General features: G+C 44.0%; 1 protein-coding gene across 1 annotated transcript in view; it reads left to right on the top strand.

Moving 5' to 3' along the window:
• Nucleotides 1-17574, top strand: part of ARMC9 (armadillo repeat containing 9) — a 3277521-nt gene that overhangs the window by 95466 nt on the left and 3164481 nt on the right. The window contains 1 exon segment of the mRNA XM_044070688.1: nt 17436-17524. Coding sequence (XP_043926623.1) covers nt 17474-17524 — 51 coding nt within the window. The 5' untranslated portion in view covers nt 17436-17473.

The raw sequence follows: 17574 nt of genomic DNA, 5'->3' as shown, positions 1-17574 counted from the left end.
TCCACCTTTCCACTGATTCAAAAAGTCCTACTGAAAATCAGTAGAAACAAACCAAAAATCTTTTTGGTGACTCCCTACTGGCTAAGGCAGCACTGGCTCCCCCTACTTCACAATCTAGCCAAGGGCAATCACCACAAGTTACACAAGGTGGACCTTCTGACTCAACGAAAGGGAACTCTCATCCACCCACACTTGCAGATGCTGTCACTGACGTTGTGGGTGATAAACTTTTAATTCCCTTCAGGCACCACTGCTCAGAGGATGTGCTTTCAGTCTTGAGGCAGGCCAGGATACCTACTACATGAAAATCATACTTAGCTAAATGGGAAATATTTTCAAAATGGTGTCTGGACAAGGGTAGGAAACCCATGCACTGCAGACCCCCCCCCCAATTCTAGCTTACATGTGTCAACTTAATAAAAGGTGGACTGTCATACTCTTCAGTTAAAGTTCATCTCTCCACAATTTCAGCCTGCCTACCTCTAGAACCACCCCTGCTAGCCAGGCTCAACGTTAAGTTTTTCTTAAAAGGGGTCCTAACATTATGCCTCCAAGAAAACCCATCCCACCACCATGGGACCTGAACTTAATTCTGGAAAAGCTAACCCAGCACCCATTTGAACCTGCTTGGGACAGCTAACCTTCAGATGTGTACATGGAAAACAATCCTGCTAGTGGCCGTAACTTCAGACAGAAGGGTGTCAGAACTACAGGCCTTAATGGCCTTGCCACCCCTTACACTACTTTCCAAAAGGACAGGGTAACACTAAGAACTAACCCCTCCTTCATGCCTAAGGTAGCCAACGATTTGTCATTAAACCAATCTATTCACCTGCACACTTTCTACCCCTCTCCCACCAGTGAAGGGGAAAGGATACTTCACTCCCCGGATGTACACAGACAGTTGAGATTTTACGTGGACAAAACAAAGTCCATTAGGAAATCCACTCAACTCTTTATTTCATACCACCCCAGGGCCATGGGCAAGGCAATCTCCAAACAAATCATTGCCTATTGGATCAGAAAAGCCATTTGCTTCTGTTACTCTCACCATGGCAAAAAACTCCCACTAGGAGTCAAAGCTCACTCCACCAGAGCAATGGCAGCCTCCAAAGCCTTCCTCAATGGTCTGGACACTGTTTCCGTTATGGAAGCAACTACATGGTCCACCATACACACCTTCACCAAACACTACAAACTAGACAATGCTCTCCAGAGCATGAGCAGGATTTGCTAGGGCAATCCTACAGGGATTCTTAGAATCAGCATCATCTTCTGCCACCCTTCCTTCCAACTAAGCTGGTGGTACTCTCCCACAACAAGAATACTGCAACATAGGAATAGAAGGATATAGGATAGTTGTGTAAAATTTTACCATAACCATAGTTGTCCTCCTCTTCCATGTTGCAGTATTCCTTCTCTCCCTCCAACCCCCCCCCCCTTCTTTTCTTTTACCCAGTACAGCATACCCTTAGCCTCCTGGTACCCTATACTCTGCACTGGGAACCTATGAAAACTACATAAGGCCTCTATGGCCCTATACCTGACCTCACTGGCATCCACTTTTGCTAGGTCTTACATTTCTTCTGCTGGGCTTTCAAGTTCTGAGGTCTGTACATGCTATCGTCACATTTAAAGACCCTGTTTTTTTGGCCTGTGTGTGATGTCCCATGCAGCTGCAGCAGCCAAGCTGAAACTTTTGTATAGGAGCCGATGTACGGGTCGCCTGAGGCGGAAAATCCCACAACAAGAATACTGCAACATGGAAGAGAAGGACGTCTATGGTTATGGTAAGATTTTACACAACTATTCTTTCTCTCTTCTCATGCAGCTTATCAGGAGCAGTTACCAAAATCTTCTTTACACAGAGGAGTTACTCACCCAGGACAGTGGATTCTTGGTTCATCCAAACATTCAAAATATCAGTCTAACCTTACAAATGATAGTTTTTGATCTATTTTAGGCACCCTTTTTCTGAGCACATGCTACAGATATTGAAGGAGTAAAGAAAACAAAAAAAATGTATTCATTCAAATGGAAAAGATTTCCTTTTTCATACCAAAATAGAGTACGGAATATCTCAAAAGGGAGCTTCCCTGGTTCTTCAATACCTGTGTGAATTGCTCAGTTTTAGCCTTGTGTACATTTGCATAACAATACATCTGTCAGCTATTTCAGCCTGTGTACTACTGGATCTCCCCCTTTTTCATCCTTATCTCAAGTCATTCAAATTTTTAATTGGATTTCATATATCAAGCCACCAAGAAAAAGGTGGCTCCTTTTTTGAACTTTAAGGTTTTTTTTTTGAAAAATTTGGCTCTACCTTTGAACTACAGCTAGCTCTTCTCTAAAACTTTTAAAAAGGAAGACAACTTTGCTGGTAATTCTGACTTGTAATAGATGGTTATCTGTATTGCAGGCCCATATTGTCTGTTCAGCCTTTTTTGATCTTTCACAAGGACAGGGTGAGTCTTGAAACAACACTTCATTTATGCTTAAAGTTGTCTCAAATGAAAAGTTGATTCTCAAAGCAAGGGGATATCCAGAGACAGCTAAGATGTTATTTGGACAAAACTAATAATGTTTGGAAATCAAATAAACTCTGTGTCCTATAATGATAAAAAGGGACAGCTAGCTAGCATCTAACAAACCATTTCTAGACTGCCTTCCCATGCTGTTCATTTTGCTGTTATAAACATGGCAAAAGGTTTCTGACGCTTTCTGTAAAGATGTGGACTCTAGATCTATTCTGGAAGCAGCTACTTGGTCCTTTCGTCACACATTATTATTTTATTATTATTTATTTTACATTTGTTGACCGGGCTAGTCTAACTGGATATATGTCCATTTTCAGTAGAGGCCTGGGGAGATCAGCTCCATGACACACATGATAATAAAATTGCAAGACAATATAAAATAACTTCAGATGTGTATACGAGTACAAATTTGGATAACACAGAAATAATACAGGAGGACAGAAGTCAATACAATATGAAATGCATTCAATACAATGTAAAATTCAAAATGGCAATTAGGTACATTACTTAATGTAGAAAAAAAGGTATACAGGCTAATTCCATAAACAAGTACAGTACAATAAAAGAGGCAGATTGATGTTCAGTAATAGTAGAAAAATGAGTTTAGTAATAAAAAATATATATATTTTTAAACAAATAAGTATTCAGAGGGATGGAAATAATGAAGTACAGGGTGAGAAAGGTAAGGTATAGGATATGCCGACTGTATTTGGGTAGAGTGGCAAATTAGTCAGGTTTAGTACAGGGGCATAACCAGTGTGTTTTGAGGAAAAGTTGCAGTCTGTTTTTGAAGAGTGATATGGAGGAAAGTGAGGAAAGTTCACTGGGTAGGAGATTCCAAAATTTTCCCACAGTATTAGAGAAGAGAGAATCCCCAGCCCTGTTTTTAGATTTAGATGTGTTAATTAGAAGTTTCTGTGATGAACGTAAGGACTTCAGATTATGGTAGGGGTGATGATGGTGGATAAAGTAGGAGTACTGATGGTGGATAAAGTAGGAGTATTGGAAGGTTGGTAGAGTCTTATGGGCAATGATTAGTTGGTGGTATTTGAGCAGATTCTGTAGTTCCAACCACTGAAGCTGCTTTAAATTAAAGCAATGGTGAGTTCTAAATGGGTTACCAGTAGCAAATCTGGCTGTTAATGTATGAGATTTCCAATTTATTGAGGTTATTCTTAGATAGATTAGTGAAAATGTTTGAGGCATACAGGAGTGTAGAGATTAGATGAGTGTGTGCAATAGTAGTCCTAGCTGTAGGTGACAGGAAGGGTTTAATTCTGTAGAGAGCGCCAAGTTTTTTGTTGACAGATTTAATAGTGTTATAAAAAGTAACCAGCACACCAGTGGGTAAAAACTCCGTGGTAATAAATACAAAAGTAACTAAATTAGCAACTATGCCACAGAGTTACCATGCCACACAAGCACGGTGTCATCAGTTCCATCTACTCTGACGTCCTCGGTGCCGACTTGGGACTCTAGGAGCTGACACTTTCCTGTCAGGTCCGGGTAGAATAGTTGCACCGACTTGGTGCGGACTCTACTTCTCGGGGCCTCTGCTCAGATGAGCTCTGCTCCTACCTCCGGCTCAGAACCCACGGCCTTGCTGTGGGAGGGGCTGGTGATTCCTTCGGGTCCATCGACTCCTCATTGGAGCTATGATGCCTTCGAAGCCACGAGGCGAGCCTTGTCCCCAAAGACATTCTTGACACCAGGTCTGGCCTCTTCTTCCCCCAAAGCGCCTGTGTCTGCTTCTGCCTCCATCGTCCAGGCCAAGCGTAGAGACCCTGAGCCCTCGGGTAGCCCCACAGGGCGCCCCTTTCTCTTCTGAGATCTCCCCGGAGGCTCCCACTGAGACGTCCCCAGAAAGAGATTGTGTAAGAGGAGACACTTGGACTCCTCACAGGAGTCTTTGACATCTGACACTGACTTGGATGAGTCAGAAGGGTCCCCATGATCCCCCTTTGAGGATATCTCCTTTGCGGAGATGCTCGAGATCTTTAGGCAGAGGGGTGATTGGCAGTCCAAAAGCCCTACTGAGGACGAGTCAGTTCTCCTGAAGGCTTTTGGGTCTCAACCTTCCACCTCTTGGGTGTCTCCGCCTATCGATGAGCTCATGCAGCTGGTCTGCTGGAGGGAGTGGGAGTCACAGGAGTCCATGGAACCTGTCCCTCGGAGGCCTAATAAGTTAATTTCTGCCCTCGTAGATAAAGCCTTTTTGTCCAGAGGAGTCCCTGTTGATGCTATGGTGGTGGCGGCCACCAAAAAGGAAATGTCTGAGACTTCCTCGTTGATCCATCCTCCTAACAGAGAGTCCAGGATCATGGATCAATATGGGAAATGCATGTTTAGTTCAGCGACTTTTACACTCCGATCCCTGAACTATTTGACCCATTTCACCAGACTGCAGAGAGATCTGCTTAAGGAGATGGGAGATGCTCTTCAGGGTTCTGTAGCTGGAGGGGCTTCCGACAAAGTTCCCGCCCAGCTTGCCACCTTAAATTCCATTGTGAACTCGTCCATGCATCTCATATCATATGTAGCCGATGGGATGAGTAAGGCAGTGGGTACAGGAATTGCTCTAAGAAGACATTCCTGGATGTGCTTGTGTTCCTTCATGGAGCCCTTTGTCTTCATTTGTCAACACCCCTTTTGATGGCTCATCTCTCTTTGGACCCAAAGTGAAAAACTCTGACCAGGTGTGAACAGGAGGGAAAGACTCTGTCTGCCGTTGGAGTCCATTTTTCCACCCCTACTTTGCTTTACCCCAAAGGCCAAAGGGGGAGGGAAAATGTGGTTCCGAAAAGCCCAAGGAGCCTTTCAGGACACATGTGGCGAACCCCTCTCTAGGGGCAGAGGAGGAGGTAACACTGGAAGACTCCACCCTCGTAGCAGAGGGGGTCCACAACACCAGGGTGACGAGATCACTTATCTGGTCAACCCCTATCAGCGCTTCTGAAAGGAGGCACAGCTGTACTGCTCTGCAGGCAGTCGGGGGTTGCTTATCTTTGTACCCAGACGCCTGACATGATATAACAAATGACAGCTGGGTACAAAGTATTATTTCCACAGGGTATTTCGTACCGTTCTCCACTCCACCCACACCCCCCAAGGAGAATCCCGGATGTTCCACCCAGTTACAGGGAACAAGCAACTATAGAGGCCCACAAGTTGCTAGAAAGAAAAGAGTCATCCAGCCAGTCCCAGCAGACCAAACAGGATCCGGAAGTTACTCAAGATTCTTTTTGGTTCCAAAGAAAACAGGGGACTTGGAGACCTATTTTGCACCTCAGCAGACTCTACCAATTTGTGAAGAAAGAGAAGTTCCAGATGGTCATGCTACAGTCTATACTTCCCTTTTTAGGGAAAGACAATTGGATGTGCTCGATAGATCTCAAGGATGCGTACTACCACATAAAAATGGCCAAGCCATCCAGAGATCATCTGCGTTTCCGGCTGGGAGCCAATTGTTATTAATTTTGAGCCCTAACCTTTGGTCTTACTACAGCCTCCCAGAGCGTTCACCAAATGCATGGCAGTGGTCACTGCTCACCTGAGGCATCTAGGATTCCAGGTTTCTGTACCTAGACAATTGGCTCCTTACCTCCACCACCAGGCATCAACTGATTCAGGCAAGGGAATACTCTGCAATCACTTAGGCATTACAGTCAACTCAGAAAAGTCTGCCTTGTTGCCATCGCAGCATATCGTCTTTATAGGGGCAGAGTTGGACACTTCAACCACCACTCTACGACTACTAATTGAGAGGGTCTTTCTTCTTCGCTAGCATGTCAGCTCATTGGTGACGAAGGACAGAGCACCAGCCACAGAAGTTTTAAAAGTATTGGGTTTGATGGCGGCAGCGATCTTGGCCATACCATTAGCAAGGATGCATATGCAGCTTCTTTAATGGCTGCTGTTCACTCAATGGTCTTATCTGGAACTTCCAATCAATCACATGATTTTAATTACGAACTCTTGCAAGAAATGTCTCCAGTGGTGGTTGACGTCTCTTCATGTAACCATAGGACGCCCCTTTGTGCTACCCCCTCCAGTAGTCACTGTGACCACAGAAGCTTCCCTGATAGGGTGGGGGGGGGTTCAGGGAAAGACTGCCCAAGGCACATGGACGGATCAAGAGTCACATCTGCATATCAATGTTCTGGAGTTGAGAGCAGTACTTCTGGCATTGCAGTACTTCCAGGACACACTTCCTCTAGGGACTGCAATTCAGACAGACAATATGTCAGTGGTCTGGTACTTGAACAAGCAAGGCGGGACCAAGTTTTACCCCCTTTGCTGAGAAGCCCTCAAAGTTTGGCAGTCGGCTGTCTAATCCCAGCACTTTCTGTTGGCAACGCACATCCTGGGGAGATCCAACGTGATAGCAGACAAACTGAGCAGGGCAGTCCTGTTGCCACACGAGTGGTCCCTCAAACAAGAGATTGCGGACAAGATTTTCTGCAATTGGGGCCAGCCTTACTGCGATCTTTTTGCCAGTCACATCAACACGCAATGCAGAAGCTACTTTGCTCTGATTCCCCCTTCGGGAGACCCCCTGAGAGACGCAGTCGTACATCATTGGTCCCGGGTCTCCTCTATGAATTTCCTCCAATCCCGCTAATACCCAGATTTCTACAGAAAGCAAAGTCGCTGAGAAGGACTGTCATTCTTATAGCCCCTCATTGGCCTTGGCAGATTTGGTTCCCATTTCTTCATCATCTTTTGGAGGATCCATGGATTCTGGACCCAATTCCAGACCTTCTGACACATCCGTTGGGGGACCTCCATCCATCCTTGCAGTCACTGAAGCCAACAGCTTGGCTGCTGCAGTTCCCCCTCATAGCCAGGCTTCATAACGTTTCTAATGAGACAAGGCAAATCCTCTTGTCTTCCCATAAGCCATCCACCAGAAGATTATATCTTAGTAAGTGGAAGAGATTTTCCAAATGGTCAGTAAGCTGAACATTGATCCTTATCAAGCCCCCTTGACATCCATATTAGAATTCTTGACTATGATCTTTAATAAAGGAGCTGCAGCCGCTACAGTTTGGGTTCAATTGGCTGCTATATCTAACTTTCATCTCTGAGTTGACAGGCTAAACATTATGTCCCACAAGTTGTCCAAGGCCTTTCTCAAAGGAACCTTCCACATGAGGCCTCCAGTGAAAACTCCTTATTCTCCTTGGAATCTAAACTTTATGCTATCTCGTATAATTCTTCCCCTGTTTAAACCAGCATCATCTTGTGATCTCAAATTTTTATCATGGAAAAACATATTTCTGGTGGCTATAACTTCTGCCCGCAGAGTGTCATAACTTCAAGGCTCATCTTTCTTCCCTCCTTATTTGATTTTTCATGCTGATAGAGTATCTCTTAGGACAAACACCTCCTTTTTGCCTAACGTTTGTTCCAAATATAATATCGACCAAGTCATTGAGTTGCCAGATTTTTTCCCTAACAATTCCAATAAATTGCAGTATATGCTGCACAAACTTGACGTTCACAGACAGCTCAGATATTATTTGGACAGAACAAAAGATGTTAGAAAATCAGACCAGCTCTGTGTGTCTTTCTCTGAAGCCGGAAAAGGTAGACCAGTGGCTAAAACAACACTTTCAAAATGGCTATCTGATTGTATCACCTTTACCTTTGTTTATTCAGCTGCTGATATGCCCTTACTACAAAAGATTAAAGCTCATTCTGTCAGAGCAGTTTCTACATCTTTTGCATTCCAAGCCAAATTGCCCCTTGATAGCATTTGTGCTGCAGCCACTTGGTCTAAACCTCATGCTTTTATCACTCATTACAAAGTTGATAAGGCCTCTGAGGACAGGGCTTCTTTTGGGTCTACAGTCCTGAAGAATATACTCCCGTGAGCCACCCGAGATTGAGGGTGCTAGGGACGCTACCCATCACTAAAGAATGAATGGCGAGTTTGAACAACTTCACATTAAGGAGCTATGTACTCACCATAATGTTCCATGTGAGTTGTTCCTTCTCGCCTTCATTCTTACGTCCCTCCCTCCATCCCCCACCTGGCTGATAGTTGACCTAGAGGCTGGTGTCATCCTGGTTACTCAATTCTTCTTCCTCTCTAGGGTAAGGTAGTGTTCCTAGTACCAAAAGAGGGGAACTTGGTGACCAATTTGGATTTTATCTCTCCTCAACTTATCTCCTGGACATCCAGTTCAAATTGATGTTGACGCAATACAGTTTACTTCTGCTTGCTGGGCAAAGATCACTGGATGGTAACTTTATATCTCAAGGAAGCTTTCACTTGTGTGTGTGCCTGTTGTGGGCTAAGTTGCAGTGCTGGCGGTTTCTCGAGCTGATTCTCAGATTCAGTTCCTCTGCATTGGCCTTTGGCTTATCTACTGTCACAGAGTATTCACTCCGGTCTGGGCTCAGTGATGCTTTGCTTCAGGCTAAAAGGAATTCAATCTTATATCCTTACCCTGACGACTGCCTGAGAAGCCTGCCAAGAAAGGGAAGAAGACTTACTATAGCAGGAATATGTTGTTATAGCAGTGCTAAGATGCCTAGGTACTCTCTGAAGACCTCTCTTCCCAGTGTGTACCCCTCAAAGACATGTGTTTGGGTGTGGAGACTGAATACAGCAGCCCAGATGGCCTTTTTAACCCCTGACAACAAAATGAGTCTATCACTTTACTTCCATCATCTATCCTTATCAGTCGTGTTGATCTGCAGGGACAGTCCTTCAAGCATTAGGTCATGCTCATCTTGTATCTACAATGCTCCATTGCAAACTGCATGGACACAAAGTTACAATGGTATCTCAAAAACGTGATGGACACAGCACTGCCAGGATTTAGACACTGTCATTCCATACCTTGGTGGGCTCAAAGGAATTTTGTGGTGGCCCAGGAATGCCACCTAAAAGAGACTCTCTGTGACAGGCCAGAGCCAGAGGCGAGTCAGATTCATTGCGCCTGGAAGCCTCGACATTGTTTTTCTGGGAAGCCTACTCCACTTGGAAAGTGGACCAGAAGGAGATGTTAGCAGTTGGCCTTTACCTCATCCTCATCTGTTATCTCAAGAGGACGGTCATCTGTCAAATGTCAAGCTTCACTCTCTTTCATCTAACAGCCTGGTATATCTCTGTGTTGAAACCTCAGCTTCCTCAACCAACAAGTTTTAAATGTGATTATGGACGTCCTAGTACGTAGTACAAGGAGAGTGTCGCAAAAAAATGGAAGATTTTTTATTTTGAGTGCAGCAAGGAGAATTTGGAGATTCTTGAGCCTAATTTGAGTGTGGCTCTTCATATTATCGAAGTTATTGGACAAAGGGCTGTCCTTCTCTTAAGATATTCATGCTGCAGCAATTTCAGCTCACTATGATTGTGACCTTTGTTTTCACCTTTTTCATCCTTCAGTTTCTTAGGGCCTTAGGGGGCAGAAAGACCCCTGCCACAGCTTGGGGCAGAAAAAGACTGAGGATGATGGACGGGTCATGCCGATAGTAACCCTGGCGCATTGACGCTGTCTAATAATGCTTATGACCCGTCCAACCTTATACTCTGGTGACCGGTCGGCGGATGGATCATATACCCAATTAATTGTTAGGACTGCAGCAATGGAATCCTCGAACATCTACATTTATGGTAGGTACAAAACTGTACTTTTTCTTACATGGATATAGTGCACGCAGCAAACAAGATCTGAGGTAATTCCAGCAGTGCATCATGAGATAAGGGGCTTGGTCTTGAGCTACTGGTAAACCTTGAGCTTTGCAAACTCACATGGAATGTTATGGTGAGTACATAACTTATTCTTTGTGTTTCACTGTTGCAGTCATCACACTTGGGTTATCTGCGTACAGGTAGCCCTCAGTCAGCCCGAATACCAGAGTCTTGAGATTTCTGTCTCGGATGCTGTCGCCTCTTCCATGAAGTTAGGGGTATAAAATATGCAGCCAATGCCTTTACATCAGCTTTTCTTGCCATGCGGGAGCCCGAAGCAGTTAGCAAGTGCCGGTCGGCTGCTACCTGAAATTTTCATTGTTCGAGTTTCAAACCTGAAGTCTTCTAAAGTTAAGTACTCCGTTTGGGATCCTTTTTTCTTGCTCTAACCGATGTCAGAAAAAGTTAACAATTGTCTTGCCTGTGGAAAGCAAATACCTCACAGATTTTCATTCTTACTGCGTCACCTGTTTAGGCCCAGACCACGACATTCCTTTCTGCCGGTTCTGTGCCTTGTTTAACGCCCGAACTTTTCGTCATCGGGCTATCGTTGTCGCTAAATTCTTTCACTGCAGAACTGCTGGCAAAAAAAACAAGTAAACCAGAAGCCAAAAATTTTGCGCTTTCATCCACTGTTTAATACGTGAACTTCCTCAGAAACATTTTCAAGTGATTTCCAGTTCCTTAAATAACTTACTAAACAGGAAATGACATCATGACCATCAAACTGAAAAAATAAACAAATGTGATTTTCTACAAAAATGAAGTATTATCATAATAATAACAAAAAAAAAAAATATATATATATATACACACACAAATGAATGTATATACACATATATACACATACATATGTATAAATGCAAAAATACAGTCATAAAAATGCAATGTAAATTCATGCTGTGTGAATAGCATAATAATCAACTTGAACATATGAAATGCATATCCAAAGACCTCTCCCACGTAGACACAACAATCACATGCACGCACACACACGCACACGTATGGACATATAGACATGTACCCCCCACACACACACACACACAAACATAGAACTAAACAGTCACTATGAAAATATAAAATACACATGTAAAAAACTATATGTAAATATCATAAAAAATATATGACAATATAAAACTAATGATGATATATACACACAAGTACACACATTGCATTTTTATGACTGTAGGAAGTTCACGTATTAAACAGTGGATGAAAGCGCTAAATTTTTGGCTTCTGGTTTACTTGTTTTTTTGCCAGCAGTTCTGCGGTTCATTTTTTTCATTTTGTTTGGTTGTCAGTAAATTCTTTCGCTCTCATTCTCTATTCTTAAATGGCTTTGAAAAGCCATCCGACTGCCGATCTTCCGAAAAAAGTAAGGATAAAGAGAGACCGCATAGGTCCAAAACTGCTGACGACGCTTCTGCTAAACTAGTTGCCAGTCCGCCGGTACTCTGGCGCTTTCACAGCCCCTGATACCCACTTCTACAGATTTGCAGGCCACTGCTGAGACCCATTCAGAGTCCAGTATGCTGCGAGATGCTTCTTCAACTATGGAACCTGTGGATGTCTCTACCTTGGATGGGTCCGGAGCTGCTGTGCAGGCACCGGCTTCTGAAGGGGCATTCCGACCTTCCAATGTCCGTATTAAACCATCTACTTAGTTTCTGACTAAAACTACCGAGTTTCTCAGTCCCAGAGTTCGCACTACGCCTAGAAAACCAACAACCAAAACGCATGCTCAAGCTCCCATGCCACAGAAACAATTGCTTAGAATGGCTGAAGACCTTATAACTTTAATTAGGAGAAGCCAGCCTTTCTCCTTCTAAAAGACAAAGGCTTGATTTTCCTTCTGATTCCGCAAACCACGAGTCAGATGACTCTGATCCCTCTGATTACCAGAACATTCCCTTACCTACTTATGAGGATTCAGATGCAGAGGATTCCATTCCCTCTGCCTCCCCTCCAGAGGACTTTTCTTTTGGTGGAACCTTGCATACCTTAAGAGAGCATTTCTGCTGGGAATGCCAGGACTACCCACAGTCCAAAAAGAGACTCAGAGAATTTTTAGACTTGCCTCAGCACAGGCCTCTAGCTATACTGTCTGTCCTGGATATTGTAAATGATGTCTTCATGGAATCCAGTTTTACTCCTGATACTTTACCACCAGCTCCTAGAAAGCCTGACAGGTACTACAGAGTACCTGACTCACACAAACTTCTCTTTAAGAATCCCACTGTGGATCCAGAGACCATTTCACAGGGACCTAAAGGTATTATGGCTACTACAGCCAAAAACCCTCCCCTTCGGACAGGGATTCTAGAGCTTTAGACAGATGGGTAAGAAGGTATATACCTCTACAACTCTTGCCATAAGGGCTTTAAATTGCCAGTTTCACATGTTGAAGTACCAGCAGCATATTATGGAACTAATTAAACAGAAAATGTTGTTGCTTCCAGATTGTGCAGAACATAAAGATTTACAAGAGTTAATGCATTCTGCAAACCAAGTTGGTAAACATACTTTGCAGTGTGGTTTTGATGCCTTAGAAGCATCTTGTAGGGCTGCTATCACTGGGTCTGTACTGAGAAGGCATGCTTGGCTAAAGGAACAAATCTTGCCAGACCATGTCAAAGCGAAACTACTAGATGCTCCATTACACCAGGAACATTTGTTTGGCACAGAAGCAGAAGAATTTCTTAAAAAGATGGAGGAAAAAGCTAAATCTATGCAAACTGTTAGATTTCTTACAGGTACAGCCACCTAAATTCAGTAGGCATTGGCCTTCTAAAAACTGGTCCTTTTCCAGTCCCTACCAGGCCTTCTCAGTCCAAACCCAGGGGCAACAAACAACCAAGACTACAGTCTCAGGATATGCAGAGATCTAAGCAATGGAGTGCTCCCACCTCAAAAACAGGGGGTGGTAAGCCACCCCCTTATGGAAAAAGTTCACAATGACGTGTCTATCATCCTTCCCAGCCATGCCCAAGTACTTGCACCCCTAGTAGGAAAACTCGCCCTGCATGCAAAAAACTGGATGTCCATTACCCAGGACCGATGGGTCCTAAACATTGTATCCCACTGATACAGATTCTACTTCACTCACTGCCAACCCCAAGCAGGTTGCCAGACCTTCCTCCAAACAAGTGGGCAGAGGCTCAAAAACAAGTACTTTCTCTTCTCAGTATCAGGGCAATTCAACCTGTTCCAGTAGAGCAAAGAGGACAGAGTTTCTAATCCAGACTGTTCCTGGTGCCCAGAAAAGAGAGCTCATGGTGCCCTATCCTGGATCTGTCTATTTTCAACACCTTCCTGGTGGTCCGAAAATTCAAAATGCTTACACTACAACAGCTGCTTCCTATGCTAGCCAAGGACTCCTGGCTAGTCACCCTAGACTTAAAAGAAGCTTATCTGCACATCCCCATAAGGGAATCTTACAGGAAATATCTACGTTTCAGGGCAGGCTCTATGCACTATCAGTTCTCTGCACTTCCCTTTGGCTTATCTACTGCACCCAGGGTATTCACAAAGTGCCTGACTCCAGCCATTGCATATTGCAGGCAGAGAAATATTCAAATTTACCCATACTTTGACGATTGCCTGATTCGGGCAGACAGTCGGGAATTGCTTCTTCAGCACCTGGCATTTGTAAAGAGACTTATAACCCCTCTGGGGTACACCATCAGCAAAAATAAATCACATCTGGTGCCCAGCCAAAAGATTGTATTCCTGGGAGCAAGCTTGAACACAACTTCCCAGATGGCACTCCTCACTCCAGAAAAGCAGGTTCATTTGACAAACTACTTCAAACTTATGGCCACCAAAACCCAGCTATCTGCAAGAAAAATACTGCAAGCCCTAGGATTCATGGCCTCATGCATTCTACTAATCCCATATGCCAGACTGCATATGAGGAAACTTCAGTGGTACTTAAAAAGTCTCTGGTGTCAACATTCTCAGGACTTGGAAACACTGATTCCTATCATTCCTTGTTTAAGGGCAGGGCAGAGTGCCTTTAGTGGGCAGAGGCTTGCAACTGCAGCAAGGGACTTCCTTTTACTCAACCCCTTGCTGCCCAAACCCTGACAACAGACACATCAGACTGTGCATGGGGGCTCACATGGCAGGCAAATGCATTCAGTGCAAATGGAGCACAGGACAAATTCACCTGCATATCAATCAAAAAGAAATGTTAGCTATACAGAATGTTCTGACAGCCTTCAAATACCTTAGCCTTCCAGGACAACTCTTGATAAAGACAGACAACAACACAGTTATGTGGTACGTAAACAAGCAGGGGAAACTCATTCCTACCCACTCTGCAGGTTAGCCATGGCTCTGTGGAACACAGCCTTGAGCAACCAAGTGCACTTGCAAGCTCAATTCTTGCCAGGCAAACAAAATTCACTGGCAGACTACTAAATCTACTGGACCCACATGAGTTGGAAACTGGAACCCAACCCATTCAAACTTCTAATCAACAGGTGGTGTTGCCAGAGGTTGACCTCTTTGCCTCCCCCCAAAACCACCAATTGAGCAAATGTTGCACCAGAAATCCCCACAGCCAAATATGGCGAGTGGATGCCCTATCCTTTACATGGGAAAACCTCTCAATTTATGCCTTTCCCCCTCTACCCTTCCTCTCAAAAGTACTACTCAAGATCAAGCAGGACAGACAAAGGACAATCCTTATTGCACCAGACTGGCCGCACTAACACTGGTATCCACTCCTGCGCAGTCTGACAGCAGTGGCACCTACATCACACCCCTCCCTGCTATCCCAGCAGGAGGGACAGATTTTGCCTCTTCAGCTGCAGACACTGAACTTTGCGGCCTGGCTTATTCCCTGAACAGACCACCAGCAACCCTCAGCAAACAGGAGCTGGACATCATCCTTGAGGCCAGAAGGCCTAGTACTAGGAAATCCTATTCAGAAAATTGGAAAAGATACTGTTCTTGGAGCCAGTCTCTAGGAAAGGACACAGCAGTGCCCTCCTTACTTCAAATCCTAGATTACCTAGCAGAGCTGCTCCACAAAGGCCTGTCCTTCTCATCAATTAAGATTCATGCCTTGGCTATCTCAGCTCATTACAATGCTGAGCCACCTCTCTTTTCTCACCCACTGATCAAACAGTTCCTTAGAGGAGCTAATAATTTAAGTCCCCCGAGGAGAGTTCCCATTCCTGCCTGGGACCTTAACTTTGTTCTAGAGAATCTCACATTGCCCCCTTTTGAACCTGCTGCTACAGCAGAGTTAAAATTCCTCTCTTAGAACACAGCCTTACTTCTAGCCATCACTTTAGCAAGAAGAGTGTCTGAGCTACAGGCACTATTGGCTGTGGAACCCTTCATTATTTTCCATGCTGACAGGGTCTCCCTCAGGACTAACCCATCATTTATGCCCAAGGCAGTATCCATTGTGGCTTTAAACCATTCCATCTGTTTACCAATCTTTTTCCCTAATCCTCAGAATAAAGGGAAGAGGATCCTGCACTCCTTGGACATGCACAAGACAGCTCAGGTTCTACCTTGACAGGACTAAGCCTTTCAGAAAATCTGACCAGCTGCTAGTCAGCTTTGCAAACCATTTCCAAATGGATAGCACACTGCATCCATTTCTGCTACAACACCATGGTAAAGCTACCCCACAGGGGATCAGAACTCATTCCGCTAGGGCTGCCTCAACTTCTATAGCATTTCAAAGGGGAGTCCTTACCAGGGGCATCCTGGAAGCTGCACCATGGAGTTCTGTACACACCTTCACCAAGCATTGCCACTTACCTGTCATTTCTAAATCCAGAGCTGGATTTGCCACAGCGGTCTTACAAGGCCTGCTAGCCAGCCCTAATACTTTTTGACTGCCTCCACCCGTACTCAGCTTTGGGAATCGACCCAAGTGTGATGGCTGCAACAGTGAAACAGGAAGAACATAGTACAGTTGTGTACACTTACCATAAATGTAGATGTTCTAGTGTATTCACTGTTGCAGTCCTGGTTACCCTCTCTCCAGCCCCCTGACTTTTCTAGACTTTCTACCTATCTATCCTCTTTTTGGCTATATCTTATGGCAATGGTATTTACTTTTTACTGGAGGTGTTCCACACCATGTAATTGCTTCCTATTTTGGGGGCTCCTGATATTTGGGGCAAGAAAAACTGATGTAATGGCGTTGGCTGCATGTTTTATACCCCTGATAACCTGACGTCATGGAAGAAGCGACAGCATCCGACGCAGAAATCCCAAGACTCTGGTATTTTGGCCGACTGAGGGCTACTGCAGACAGATAACCCAAGTGTGATGACTACAACAGTGAATACACTCTAACATCTACATCTATGGTAAGTGTGCACAACTGTACTTTCTGTCTGGCATCAAGCCATTATTTCCATAAAACACAATGTAATACATGTGGTAGGTTGACAGTTTTGCATTTACAAATATTTCCAAAATAGCCATTGTGCTCTGTTACTTCTGTGTATACATTTTTGTTCTGTTTGTTGAGCTGCTTTTAAGATGATATTGGTATTAAAATGAAAAATTACTTATCTGCAACAATAATCATTCTGTAACTTTTATCATTCAAGGCAGAGTGTTTCCCCTCTGTTCTGCCTACCAGACCAGATGCACCTCTATGTTTTCTCTATTTCTTAAGGGAAAAAAAAAACAATATTTATCTGTTTTAATGTTTGATAACCAGGTAAATGAACCAGGTTGGTTCTTTTTCTCATGACCCTTTGTAGATAGCTTTCTTCTTGCAAATGGCCCTTTGCTTTGTAAGAAAACCGCAACAGAAAGCTGTTGATTAATGTTGATACTAAAGTTATTTTATCAAGTAATGGCAGAAGCACTTTAGATCGGTTACAAGGTAATGTGTGGGATGTTTAATGGGTTCTGTGTCTGAATGGGGAGGAGATACCGTGTTAAGGGAGGCAAGGCCCAGGAATGTGCAAATGGCAACCTATATATCTGTTGCCAGCCCTTGTGTACTCTACAAGTGCATTGTAAAGGAAAATCTGACTGCTGAGATTCCAGACATTGCACTAGAGAAGACTTCTAGGGAGTTATGTTCTACTGAAACATTATCAGAAACATCTGTTAATTAGCGAACTGGAATTAATTACATTTCTTACCCACTGTAAAGTATATTCAGCAGTGTGAGACTGTTATGAGAAGTAAACAATATTTTTCCCCCACAGGACAGCTTGGTACAACAATTTAATGCGTCTGATTGATCATGGGAGATATACTGGCCTATGAAGCTGAGCTCCTCGGGCTTATTAAAGAGGTATGTACTTATTTGTATGTATATGGCATTATAACAATTTGCTTGTAGAG

The sequence above is a fragment of the Protopterus annectens genome, chromosome 4.part1, assembly GCF_019279795.1.
Source record: "Protopterus annectens isolate FY-2018-M chromosome 4.part1, PAN1.0, whole genome shotgun sequence".
Taxonomy (NCBI): Eukaryota; Metazoa; Chordata; order Ceratodontiformes; family Protopteridae; genus Protopterus; species Protopterus annectens.
The sequence above is the reverse complement of the archived record's forward strand: the minus strand, read 5'-3'. Positions and strand labels throughout refer to the sequence as shown.